General features: G+C 44.0%; 1 protein-coding gene across 1 annotated transcript in view; it reads right to left on the bottom strand.

Moving 5' to 3' along the window:
* Window positions 1–14,096, bottom strand: part of LOC124777479 (PDF receptor-like) — a gene marked incomplete at its 3' end in the record, with an annotated part of 233,679 nt that overhangs the window by 206,876 nt on the left and 12,707 nt on the right. The window contains exon 2 of the mRNA XM_047252914.1: window positions 6,278–6,388. Coding sequence (XP_047108870.1) covers window positions 6,278–6,388 — 111 coding nt within the window. The remainder of the gene's footprint in view (window positions 1–6,277; window positions 6,389–14,096) is intronic.

Raw genomic sequence — 14,096 nt, 5'->3', positions numbered from 1 at the left:
TCCCAGAGGAGAATTTTCCAAAGATTTTCTGTCGGAGTCCACGGCTTCCTGTGGCTGAATGTAGTGCAACCGAAATTCAAACAGCCTGCCTCTGACGAAAATTCCATATTAGACCTATATAAGGTGAAGCAACGTATTCACTTCAGGTACTTCTTGATCATCACCCTAGAGGACGTGCTGTTGGCAACAGCACAATTCATGTGACATACACGATAAAGAGTCAGTTTAAATTCGTAATATCGTTGACCGACATTTCAACGACATGCTCATCGGTAGATGGAATGGGCAAGTAGCCGCACGATAGAATTACTTATTGCTATCCACTTCTATTTTTGCGGATACATATGAAATCAGTCCCTGATACCACAAATCTTTCATTACACCGTAGCAGTATGCGGTATCGTTTGGATACGGGGTGAAATATTCAAACGACGAGACAATTTACAACAGTGGTTCCCAACCATTCTTAGACCATTACAACTGAGTGCAATCAGACATTGGCTAGTACACCCGTCCGACCCCCCCCCCCCTCACCCCTGCCATCTGTTGCCTTCCCCATATTATCAACCAACCTTAGCACCGAATTAAACTGTAGAATAAAAGATTTTTCTTGGAACATTTTTACTTTTAAAACGATGAAAGACGAAAGATGAATGAGATTTTGTGTGTGTGTGTGTGTGTGTGTGTGTGTGTGTGTGTGTGTGTGTGTGCGTATTAGGACAAATCACGACAGAATTCGTGGTGCATTGCACCTGCCACCCACAATTCCTTCTCAGAAAAGAGAGCTGACTATACACACAGTGAGGGTACAAAATACGAATCCCCTGCATTAGTCCATTCCGGCACTTACTTGACCTGCACACTGCAACCCCATTTAAAATCAAACAATTCCGGACGTGTGGACTGTACTTACTCTTCATAAATCACTTCATTGCTCCACTCCTTACTTCTGAAATTATAGAAATTGGGCGACTTCAGGCTGTTAATGCTGCGTGTCTAACCAGTCTTATAATAATAGTATTAATAAAACTGTGTACAGCAATGTAGTTGCCCTTATGTTGTTACTTCTGTGTCGCGCTGCCAATTAGTTCATTAACCTTTTCGAAGCAAGTAATGAAGCAATTCCTGGACTACTATGGGAACTATCTACAACTTGGAGAAAATTTATCATCAGGGACGTGCCGGACAAAGCACAACATGATGTATGTAGTGGGTGGACTATGTGAGGAACCTGTAACCTCCACCGCCTTAATGCTACTGATTGAGGGAAAGTAATTATTGATAACTTATATAACCAATATTAGAGTCTTACAAAATTATAATAGTACTGATCTTTTGAAAATAATTTAGTTTCATGACTGAACCAAAATCGAATCATTTGACTTTCATCCCTCATAACGTTTCATTTTACCCCTTAGGGGGTAATTATCCCCAAGATGGGAACAACTGATCTAGGGTGCGACTGTAGTGGCATGCAGTGAGATACTGTCTAAGAACTGCCGCACTGCAGTCTCATAGCCCCTTTCGGTTGTAATACTGAGGTTCTCACTCATCACCTTTCGGGAATCTCATCATTTAGGCTGTACCTATAATTTTAATTCGTCTTTTTTAGAGGTTATAGTAGTCATTTAATGAGACAAATAATTGCATGAAATATCGGTTCAGAAACGCACATTTGTTCAGGGGAGGGGCTTAATGTGAAGTACATTTGTGACGTCCGTCCATAGCAAAACGTCCCTCTGCTCTTCCGCGCATGGTCTCAAGGACTCTATGAAGTACATCAATAGTTCATGAAGTACGCCGATCTCTGCTTTTAATCGTCACACACTGTTATGAGGAATATCGTACACTAAATTAAGCGTACGCTTGTACGTTTCTACTATTAATCTTTTGTGGAGATGGGAAACGTATGTCAGAAGGACGCAGGAAAAGTCGGCCAAACAGCTTAATCAGATCGTGCTCTTTCTGCACAGAGAGCTAAGGCTTGCAGGTTACAAACAATACCAGAAGATTGTAGCGGACATGAGAAAACCAAATATCGTAAACCTTTCGTAAGTGCAAAAAAAACAGCAACACTGAAGACCTGAGTGAAGTTATTTGTGGAAGTAAGTAACACATCACGATGTATACACAAAGGGGCGAGTAGTTTACTTTCAAAAGTACACTAACACGACTTAAGCTACACTAGCAAAGAACTCAAGGCACTGAACTGACTGCAGACTACCTAATGCTCAAAATATTGCGCTCACAGTGTACTGCGATACAGAAAGACACTGTGTTGATTCTATTGATGGGGCACAAATGCTGCGGATGTGTTAATGTCTGCAACCGAACGCCTTTCAGTCCCTCCTAAGTGCAATTGTTCAGATAGCTAGAAGTATGTTTTATATGACCTATACAGCTTTGATGTTTTCTCCTTGATTTGACGAAAACCAACACTTTCCAAAATATTCGGCAGTTCTTTTTAACGCCTTTTATAACTAAAATGAACTTGCGTACGTTGGATATTTAACGTCTCACCAAAAGCCAAATCAGTCGCTGATATCAGCCGAGGTGTAAGTTATCATAGCAATCCATTAACTCAACCCGTGTTTTCATAGATTTTGTATTGTGGGCTACTGCGGATGCGTTACACACAATAGAGGCATTACCCAACAGTCATGACATAGCTTTTTAAACAATATATCGAAACAATACTGTATTAGTTTGTGTATCAAATAGTACAACATTGTTTGCCATGTATTCCGTACCATAATAGACGTTGTCCTTCTGAAATATCGGTAAATAAAGCCCGTAGACAAAGAAAGAAACATCAGGATACTGCATTTCACAATGATGCTTACATGATTTTATAATATGCAGTTCAATTCTTGTGGAGTAATAAAGAGGAAAACGGTTTCTGACGTTAAATAATTACAACCATGTTTGCGACATATAGATCAATAAAGGTATCTTGAGAAGCACTTTAGCTGTGAATAATACCTGGTTAATTTTATAAACCACTTCTCGCTAAAACAGCCGAAAGATAGACTAAACTATTGAAGGATACAAACTGATACGAAATAGGCCGAAAGGCTTACATATATTTAAAATGTCATTAGATTTAGATGATTAATACCCCATTGGCAGGTTTAGAAGGCGGACACAGTGCATTTTAGTTACGTCAAAACCGATGTGTTGCGATATAATTCAGGTGTTAAACACTTAAATCGAATCTCAAAACGAAATTCTAAATCACTCGTAATTCTGATACTAGCTAAACCTTCAGATTTTTAAATCAGTCCAATAATATATAAAACGTGAAAAGTAGTGTTCAGAGAAACGCAACATTAAGCATTAATTTTATTTTGGCGAATATCAACATAACAACCAGGATCAAGTTCCTTGCTTTGTTAAAAAAATAGAAACGCTAAATTATAATGGTTAATTAAAACTGTGTGCCAGCCCAGGATTCGAACGTGACACTTTTGTCTTGGGGGGGAAGGGGGGGGGGGGGTGATAGTAAAGCTGTGTCCTGAGTCGTGCTTGGGTAGCTGAGTCGGTAGAGCACTTAACCGCGAAAGCCAAAGGTCTCATGTTCGAGTCCCGGGCGGCCACTGTTTTAATCTGGCAGGAAGTTTCAAATCAGCGCACACTCTGCTACACTTTGAAAATCCGTTTTGGAATTGGATGGTTACTGACTTTGGACCAAGTGCAGCATGTTTGGCACTAAAAATCGGCGGAGGTGTCGCTGGTTAGGAGCGTTCAGAGCCAGACGTTTTGCGTAAGATCTCCTGATGTAACGGTGTTGCGCAGTGTTAGTGCTTATATTGCAACGTTCATGATCTTGAGAAATATGTGGGACAAAAAACTTGAATAAACAATGAAGATAATTGAAACTAACGAGTCTTTTCTATAAGGACGATCAAAAAGTTTTCGTGTAAGGGTGTGGCGGTGGTATATGCGACATAGTGCGACTCAGGTGCCGGTGTATGACCACCGACATGGAGGCAACGGATTAGCGTGGCATTCCAGTCTTTCCGATATACGTACGGTAAATGCGGGAACGTGAACTACGGCGATGTTATTACCAAGTGCGTCCAAACAGGACCAAAGTCTTGTTATTGTGATCTTGATCGCCGAAGGAGAAACACTAGTAGACACCCATCGGAGACTGAAGATTGTATACGGGGCTGCATGTCTTTTGAAAACCACCGTTGTGAAATGGTGACCCGGGAGGTACTACTGGTTCATGATAGCCCCCGTCCCCGTATCGCAAATCTAGTGAAGTAGAAGTTACGCCCCCTCGAGCGGGAGACACCCCTGCGCCCTCCCTATGGTCCTGGTCTCTCTCCATGCGATTATTACCCCTTCGGTCGCAAATGCCGAGAAGGGTCGTCGATACTATCCGACGTGAATGCGTGGCAGGCAGTTACGGAGTTCACTAAACATCAGAATACAGTGTTCTACAAATCGGGTATCTTCAACCTGGTGCTTCGGTGGGGTGATTGCCTCAGTGCTCATTGCGATTTTGCTTATTTAGACCTCATGGTCTCTTCGCGAGATATACGTAGGAGGGAGCAATATACTGCTTTATTCTTCGGTGAAGGTATGTTCTCGAAACTTTCACAGAAGCCCGTATCGAGCTACTGAGCGTCTCTCCTGCAGAGTCTTCCACTTCAGCTTATCTACCATCTCCGTAACGCTTTCGCGATTACTAAATGATCCTGTAACGAAGCGCGCTGCTCTCCGTTGGATCTTCTCTAGCTCTTCTATTAACCATATCTGGTACGGATCCCACACTGATGAGCAGTATTCAAGCAGTGGGCGAACAAGCGTACTGTAACCTACTTCCTTTGTTTTCGGATTGCATTTCCTTAGGAATCTTCCAATGAATCTCAGTCTGGCATCTGCTTTACCGACGATCAACTTTATATGATCATTCCATTTTAAATCACTCCTAATGCATACTCCCAGATAATTTATGGAATTAACTGGTTCCAGTTGCTGACCTGCTATTTTGTAGCTAATGATAAGGGATCTATCTTTCTATGTATTCGCAGCACATTACACTTGTCTACATTGAGATTCAATTGCCATTCCCTGCACCATGCGTCAACTCGCTGCAAATCCTCCTACATTTCAGTACAATTTTTCATTGTCACAACCTCTCGATTCACCACTGCATCATCCGCAAAAAGCCTCAGTGAACTTCCGATGTCATCCACAAGGTCATTTATGTATATTGTGAATAGCAACGGTCCTATGACGCTCCCCTGCGGCACACCTGAAATCACTCTTACTTCGGAAGACTTCTCTCCATTGCGAATGACATGCTGCGTTCTGTTATCTAGGAACTCTTCAATCCAATCACACAATTGGTCTGATAGTCCATATGCTCTTACTTTGTTCATTAAACGACTGTGGGGAACTGTATCGAACGCCTTGCGGAAGTCAAGAAACATATACCTGGGAACATATACCTGGGAACCCGTGTTTATGGCCATCTGAGACTCGTGGACGAATAGCGCGAGGTGGGTTTCACACTACTGTCTTTTTCGAAACTCATGCTGATTACTACAAAGTAGATTTCTAGTCTCCAGAAAAGTCATTATACTCGAACATAATGCGTGTTCCAAAATTCTACAACTGATCGACGTTAGAGATATAGGTCTACAGTTCTGCACATCTGATCGACGTCCCTTCTTGATAACGGGGATGACCTGTGCCCTTTTCCAATCCTTTAGAACGCTACGCTCTTCTAGAGACCTACGGTACACCGCTGCAAGAAAGGGGGGAGGGGGGGGGGGCAAGTTCCTTCGCGTACTCTGTGTAAAATCGAACTGGTATCCCATCAGGCCCAGCGGCCTTTCCTCTTTTGATCGATTTTAATTATTTCTCTATCCCTCTGTCGTCTATTTCGACACCTACCATTTTGTCATCTGTGCGACAATCTAGAGAAGGAATTACAGAGCAGTAGTTCAGGAGGCTACGGCCATTGACTGGAAACTTTTTGATTGCCCCTTATGTTTACGGCAGTCAAAAGCATTACAGAAGTTCCTAAAAACTGAAGACAGTGAGAGTGGGGATACTAATTATCCAGTTTAGACTTCTACGGGACCACCAAGGATAAAGATGAGTATCTGGTGCATGCTTGTTTCCTTGTATGCTCAATGCAGGTCAGGCTCGGTGGCACAAGTTAGAACCAGTCGAGGATTAGAGTGGTAGCAAACTTCTTCTCAATGAACGCCTTTCGCGAGGTCACTCCTAAACATTAACGCTTAGCGGTTGTACTCACTGGTCTGGTCGAGCCCGTTGAAGCTGGGGCAGCGCTGCTTGGCCGTGGTGCCCGCCCTGGTGGGGGGCCAGCACAGCACCAGGTCCCACGTCCAGTTGCAGTACAGGCCGCCTGCAATCACAGCACAACGTGCGTCAGCACACTTCGCAACGAGCGGAGACTCTCTGAACTAACGCGCCACGCGTTTGTACCAGTTTAGCAATAGCATTTCAATAGAGATTTTATAATGCAAGAATGAGAAAATTATTTAAACACCTATAGAGTCAGTACCCTATTCCCATACCGCCTGGGCGCGAAAAGGCCGACTTCTTCAGTCTGGAATCCGCCGCGTTTCGGGACTTAGGGGGAGTGGGGTGCAACTTCACCAATCTTGACAATGCACCGAACTTGGCTTTAGGATAAGTTTAGTTGTAGGACTTAGTTTTTAGGTACTATTTCTAGGAACCTGCAGCGATCAACATCATGGCCTGTCCGGTGTCAGAGGCACGCTCATTGGGGTTAGGTCCAGGAGCAAGGCTCTGTAAGTAGGTTTATACTTTTAGCTGACACATATGTAACGCTGTAGGCATTAGTATCTAGTAAATAGTTAGGTTACCTGTTTTCATATATAATTAACTAACTGAACTAACTTGCCCATTGCACTTATTCCGTAGCTTACATATTAACTAATTACTTAAATATAACTTAGATTAGCTGCAATTGTAACCATTGTATCACTATCTAGGCCCACTAATCACATAAGGTAGTGGGTTAAAATTTTATAATTATTAAGATTTGGAAATAAAGCATTTTTTTAAATGTACATATAAACAGGTAGGATAAAAATATGGAAGCACCGCGAGAAATTCACGCGTGAATATAAAAGCAGATAATATCTAAGACTGCAGTTGGCGGTGCTTTGTTTGACTACGTAAGGCACTTGTTCAAAGTCCTCAGCACGTTGCAAGAGTCAGCCATGGCCTCAATAGTGTTCTGTGTACTTGTCAGTGCATTACGTAGGAGCTGAGTGAATAAGAACCTGGGAAAATTGTTGGGGCTGGCATGGAGGCTACTTCCGTAACCAAGCAACCAATGCGTTCGACATTTCAAGAGGCGCCTCATCGAAAATACACCGCACACAATAAAATTGGAAAAATATGGTCCGTTAAGTCGCAACACGGACGAAAGTGTGTGTTGAGTGGTCGTGACGGACGGTCGTGAAAGAGGATTTTGACAAAATATAAGAGGAAGGCAGCTGCAGAAGTCACTGCAGAACTGATTTTCGCACTCACGAAAGCAACAAGGAGGACACTCCATTAGCTGGAAATTGGAGGAAGACTGGGAATTTCAAGATCAGATATCACAGGTACAAATGACCGTAATTGGAAAATAGCTGGGAAACGTGGTGCTGAGGCCATAAAACTGGGACTATGTAGCAATGGAAGGAAGTCATTTGGTCAGATTAATCTTGGCACCTGAGCACTATGGGAATTAACATCTGAGGTCATCAGTCCCCTAGAACTTCGAACTACTTAAACCTAACTAACCTAAGGACATCACACACATCCATGCCCGAGGCAGGATTCGAACCTGTGACCGTAGCGGTCGCGCGGTATCAGACGGATGAGTCTTGTTTTACATTGTTTCCAACATCTGGTTGATGCTTGTTTCCATAAGAGAAACGTGGCGGGGGTTTCGGTGATGATACGGCAGCCATATCGCGGCATTCCTCTGCAAGGCGGCCATACCGCCAGGTATTATGTGGCTATTTTGACTAATCAGGTCCATCCTACAGTACAACAGTTGTTACCCAATGGTGATTCCGTATTCCACGACGTCAGTGTCCTGTTTTCACAGCTGGCATCGAACAGGACTGGTTCTGTGAGCACTAGCAGGCCGCCACAGACACGAAATCTCAATATTATTGAGCCTTTGTCGTCTGCTTTGATGAGAACATGGCATGATCACTATACATCTGCATCGTCGTTACCTGAAGTGGCCACTATTTCGCATATTCCCTTGAAAACCACATTGCGTCTGTGTTTATCCTTTTAGAGATGCCTGGAAGCTGTTTTGAATGTCAATCGTTTTCCTACACCGTCACCTACACTTTTTGGAATTTTATTCTCGGGTCTGTTCCAAGTGGCTTTCGAGAATTGCAATGTTGGAGTACATATGCGTACTTGGAAAGATAGAAGGCTTTTCAATGTCGGTCTTTTTGAAAAGTAAAACAATGCGGTACGAGATAGCCGCTCGTGAACTCCTGTATGCTGATGATGCTGCAATTGTTGCGAACTCCATAGAAGAGCTGCAAGTGCTAGTATCAAGGTTTAGTCACGCATGCCAGTTATTCTCGATGAGTGTGAACAGCAGTAAGACCGTAATTATCGTTCAGGGAGCTAACACAAAGCTGAATATCACACTAGATGGCACTACTCTGCAAGTCGTAGATAACTTCTGCTATCTTGGATCTACTATAGAATCAAACACGTCTGTTGACAAGGACACTGATTCTCGCATTGGAAGAGCTGCGACAACTTTTGGCAAACTCTACACGTGTTTGGAAAAACAACAATCTCTCTCTGACCACAAATATCAAACTGGCGTCCTCAGCATCCTTTTGTGTGCATCGGAAACATGGACTACCTATGCCAAACAAGAACGTCGCCTTAATGCTTTCCACATGTGGTGCCTGAGATCCATCCTCGGAGCAACGTGGAAGGACCGAGTGACCAACGAAGCAGTGCTACCTAAAACTAACTGCAACAGTATTTCAGCTGTCTTGAAACAGAGACGACTCCGCTGGCTGTGACACGTCCACCGTATGGATCCTGACAGATTACCACGTGAGCTGATGCTTGGAGAGATCTCTATAGCCAAAAGACCTGTAGGACGTCCTGTATTGAGGTTCAAGGACTCCTGTAAACGAGATATGGAGAGCTTTGAAATCGACACAAAACAGATGGGAGGCACGGGCTAGCATGAGACCAGAGTGGCGCGATGATATACCATCTGGAATGTCGAAGCATGATGAAGGTTTCTTAGGCAGAAAAAGCTTCGCAATGCTACCCCTGCTACTGCCTCAGCAACCAGATACACTTGTGACAATTGCGGCAAGAGATGCCGTGCTGCCAATGGCTTGACAAGTCACATGACAAAATGCAACCTGTAAACACACAGACACTGTCACCATCATCTACCAAGATGTCATGACAAATGTTGTGTCTGTGGTGTTATTTTTGTTCAGCTCCGTATACTGGCACCGCGGAAACGTTATTGAACAGACAACAGGCGGATTTTATTTCTATGTTGTCCAATATTTAGTGTTCTATTTAACTGAGTTTGCTAATGAACCAGCAAATTATACTACCTGATATAGACAAAGTGAATTACCCTGAAAACATTGTCGGATGTCAATGTAACTTCGTACATTCCCACACCACCGTTTGGTATGTTAATGATTAGAAACTGGAAGTCTCTGTATCAAGCAGAGAGACCACCAGAATACATTAGTGTTGGTCATTTTGATTGTTGTTACCAGAACTTGTAGGGTGTACAAGGAGCGTTGACAGCGTCCAATGTCGAGAGATCACTGAAAAGGACAAAGGGATGTCGCACACTCGTATGAGACACATTTATCAGTACCTAACAGATTTGTGCGTCTCCGCTTGGCAGGCTGGTCGAATCGTGCAATTCCTACATTTGTGGGCCACACGGATGTAACAGTGGCCGACGTTTGGCATCATGCGAAAGGGTGGGGGGCGGTGGGGGGGGGGGGCGGCAAGCACATTAGTCGTCAAGGTTTCGGTCGAACACATCTGACCACTTCAAGGGAGCATCGTTGTATTCCTCACCTTGCACATCGCAACCCCGTCAGGTCTGCGCCTTCCATAGGAGAATAAGTAATGGACTACCAGCAACAATCTGCACCATTGGTCGGAGGCTAGCAGCAGCCGGACTATGGAATTACCGTCCCCGATGGGTAAGCTTCCGTTAACACCGCAGCACAGTTGGTGCCATTACTGGGGAGCACAGTCTGCTGATGAATGTCGTGGTCCTACCCCGGATGCTCATCGTCGGCGAGTACAGCGGTGACTTAGGGACAACGTGCCGTTCTTCCCATCTTTTGGAGAGGCACAGCGCTGTTACTCCTGTCGTCCAGGTGAGGGAGCCACCACGTACGACTTCAGGTCTCGATTGTAGTGACTGAGTGATCTCTGATGGCCCAGTGGTACGTCATGGACTTCTTGCGGCACCGTGTGTTACCTGCCGTCCGTCAGTACCAACATGGTTCGTGTCGCTGTGAAATGACAGCGTGGTGCTGAGGCACTCCACTGGCTGGCCTGTCGCCCCACAGAAGTTGTGTAGGACCAGCTCGGACCTCAACTCCGTCGCAGTGACAATTTCTAGGGTGTCAACGATCAGTTCCTTCAGTTGTTTGTCAGAGTGCCTCAGGAGAGAAAAGAGCTGCTTTATGAAGCATTCATAACTGAACCAGTAAATGTAAGGCGCGCAAGACAGAAGAAGCAGAACATCTTGAACAACTAGAGCTAGGGCGTTCATATACGCTGGACATGTACATTAGTATATTCTGCAGAAATGATCAGCACTTCAGTCAGCTCGTTGCAGCATCTGTCCTGTGGCCTATCATGCACAGCGTCCGCCATTGGTCCTGATAACTTGTTGTACGCGTGATGACATCGACGCGTATAAGACGCGAATGTCGTCCTGTGGTATAGCCACCTATGTTGCATTCAGCGCTGCACCCGTCATATATCCCATATATTTTCTATTGGCCACAAGTCTGGTGATCTGGCGGGCCAGGGTACAAGGCAGACATCCTGTGACACCAAGTAGGCACTTGTTCCCGCAGCAACATGTTATCGTGCATTGTCTAGCTGAAAAATGCCATCTGTAGAAAAGGTACGGCTACGGGTTGCAGGATCTCATTCACGTAGGTCACACTAGTCGCAGTGCCCTTGACAGGCACCAACTGTGATTTGTGCTTGTACTCAATAGCACCCCAAACCATAATGCCTTGAGTCGGCGCCATATGTCTCGTGCAAATGCACTCACTGTGATGCCGCTCCCCCTGTCGGTGGCGAACTAAAATGCTGCCATTATTTTCAAGCAAACAGAACCTGGATGCACCTGGAAACACTATCTGATGCCATTCCTTTTCCCAGTGACGTTGCATATACCACTACCATATAGCATGTTTCTGCACATTCGTCAAAGGTAGGCGGAGAAGTGGAGGACGCGCACGTAGTCAGTGACGTAATAAACGGCGATGAAGTGTCATCCCCTGCTAGTGTAGGGTGTGTTAGAATTGCCACTGTTGCGCAAGGCCTGGGAGGACACAGATCTATACAGCAGTGCCATTCGGATGAGGTGTTGACCTTCTCGGGGTTTGGTCTGGGTGGTGCGACCTGACCCATCTCGCCGTGTTCTACGGCCTTCAGTGAACCATTCTGTACACATCCATTGCACTGCCGAAACACTTCGTCCCACAAGAGCAGCAGTTTCCCGTGCGTATGAATCATATTCTTCTTTACAATAATGAGCCCTCTTTCAAACTGGCTCATTTGACAGTACGGTCTGCGAGCATCCTGCACGTCTCACATCTGCTCAAGTCACACTGATCCATTACCTTTCGTTTGTAGCGACACCGAGAGCAATAGGTAACATCAGTGTAGAACTTGAACCCACGGGGCAACATGATTCAAATGCTAATGATTTCTGCAGAACATACTAATCTCGTTCAAGGTGTTCTGTTTTCTTTGAACGTGATTGCAGTATATCTGTATCGCTGATTCAAACCACATCTTTTGACTATTCTTACAGTAAAGGATACTTTTTATTTGCTAGCTACACAGTGTACATATTCACGAACAACATTTTACAGACGTGATAAAAATGATGATTCGTGTGTTGTGATTGTTATTTGCTAGAGTACGTCTGCCGAACGCTCTACACAGTCGACGACATAACAGTCCACATATGTAGATGTCGGGCTCGAGGATTGCCCTGACCTTCAGTTAAAGTAGGTTATCAGGTTACGGTTAATTGGACGAAGTTTATTAGAGACTGCGAGTATCTAGGTATATCAATAATAGCCATATTCAAATACATGACACCGAAAACTATCTGTCCTGAAGATCCAGAGCGAAGAGAAGTACAGGACGAAAATCAATCTTTGGGGTCGAAAAATTCGGAAATTTGATACAAACAGTTTCACGGTAATGGTATAGTGTATAGTCTATTAGTTAATCTGCAAAGATTTATTTGTGGTTCATTAATTAATATTCCTTGTGGTCTTATGTTCGCTGGTTTTCGACTGAGTGCTCCTTAGTCGCTGTCGATTGGTAAGTGACTCGGCCAAAAGATAGTGCGAGCATGATTACTTACAATGTCTGGAAACTGGAGAATATCATATTTGCAAGAAGATTACAACGAACTATATCATGATCGTATCCACTTACTGAGCTAAAGGGGAAAGGAAGTGAGGGAACTGACTTTAGTTCCTCGCTGAATCGTGAAAAACTTTTCAGATTCCGCAAAAAATTGTGCTGGGCACACTTGTTTCCAGTCATTATCTGCTACACTTTCCGGGTCTCTGACACTGAAGCGAAACGTCTTTCTTTGAGAGTACGAAGCAAGTTCTTTTCCAAGGGTTTGGCTGCCAGGGGAAGGGAGACGAGGGCGGCTGACCTCCGTGCCCCTTCTTGCGTACACTCTTGAACTGAATCAGTACAGATTTTCCGATGCAAACTGGCTGCTGATAAACTATGTGTTTCCCGAAAGCGCAATGAAGCTGTGTGAACTTGCAACACGTCATACAATAGAGCGGTGATGATTATCGTCACTCAATGAAGGTGTGACAGTACTTCAAGAAAGTGGCGAACATTATCATAAGTTGTGTGTGGACTTCACATTTTCTTATCTCTTGTTTAAGCAAATATTTCTTATAATTATATTCTTCTAACAAAGAGTCCATGACAATTTCCGTATTAATCTGTAACGTGGAACTCGCACAGATGCCCACCCAGAATTACTTTGATGTAATCAAATTCTCCGAGAACTTTTCATAGTGATCTCTAATAACAGAACATTTAGTGATTCCACCCAGTGTTCCCACACAACAAGCAGCAAATGTAGGGCTAAATGTGTAGTTTAAAAAAAAAACACGTCGCGGACATTGGTGATACTCCTAGCATATTGCACCTAGGGAAGTGAGAAAACAAGAAAACCAACGAGTATAAATATCTAGGAGAGTGTAGGCAACCCTGTCTTTCGGTAAGAATATCATTATCAGTTCGAGTAAACAAGCTGGAACTCGTATACCAATCGATCAAGAGCACGTATAGCCAGAAGTGTCACTACCGTAAGAGAAAAAAATGAAGCACTACCAGTCACCCCCTTGAAGCTCTACATGCTTCAGAATGTCCAGTGATAATTAGGAGAGGAGAGTCTCACACACAAACGTGAAACCATTAGAGAAAGATAATGAGGATGACATTGTGACCAGTCCACTTTCACAGAAGGTAATGAATATAAAAGACGGCCAAACCAGGATCTCTACAAAAACTGCGAAAAACCACGGACCCGACCAGGAACAGACGTCTACCTTTGTACTGACATCTCTGTAGGATGCATCTCAGGAAGCTGACGACTCACCTTGCGGCTTAAGTGCAAAAAAGTAACACCAAGCCATTAAAGTTGATGGAAGCGACATAAAATCTGCAAGAAGTGGGAGGTACAAGAAAACATTAAAAAGATCGGAAATGTCTCAGTAGAATGCTTAAGCAAGTGAGGTTCCCGAACAAAGTACCAAGAATAA

This window comes from Schistocerca piceifrons, chromosome 2 (genome assembly GCF_021461385.2).
Source record: "Schistocerca piceifrons isolate TAMUIC-IGC-003096 chromosome 2, iqSchPice1.1, whole genome shotgun sequence".
Taxonomy (NCBI): Eukaryota; Metazoa; Arthropoda; class Insecta; order Orthoptera; family Acrididae; genus Schistocerca; species Schistocerca piceifrons.
This window is presented reverse-complemented; position numbering and strand designations above follow the sequence as displayed.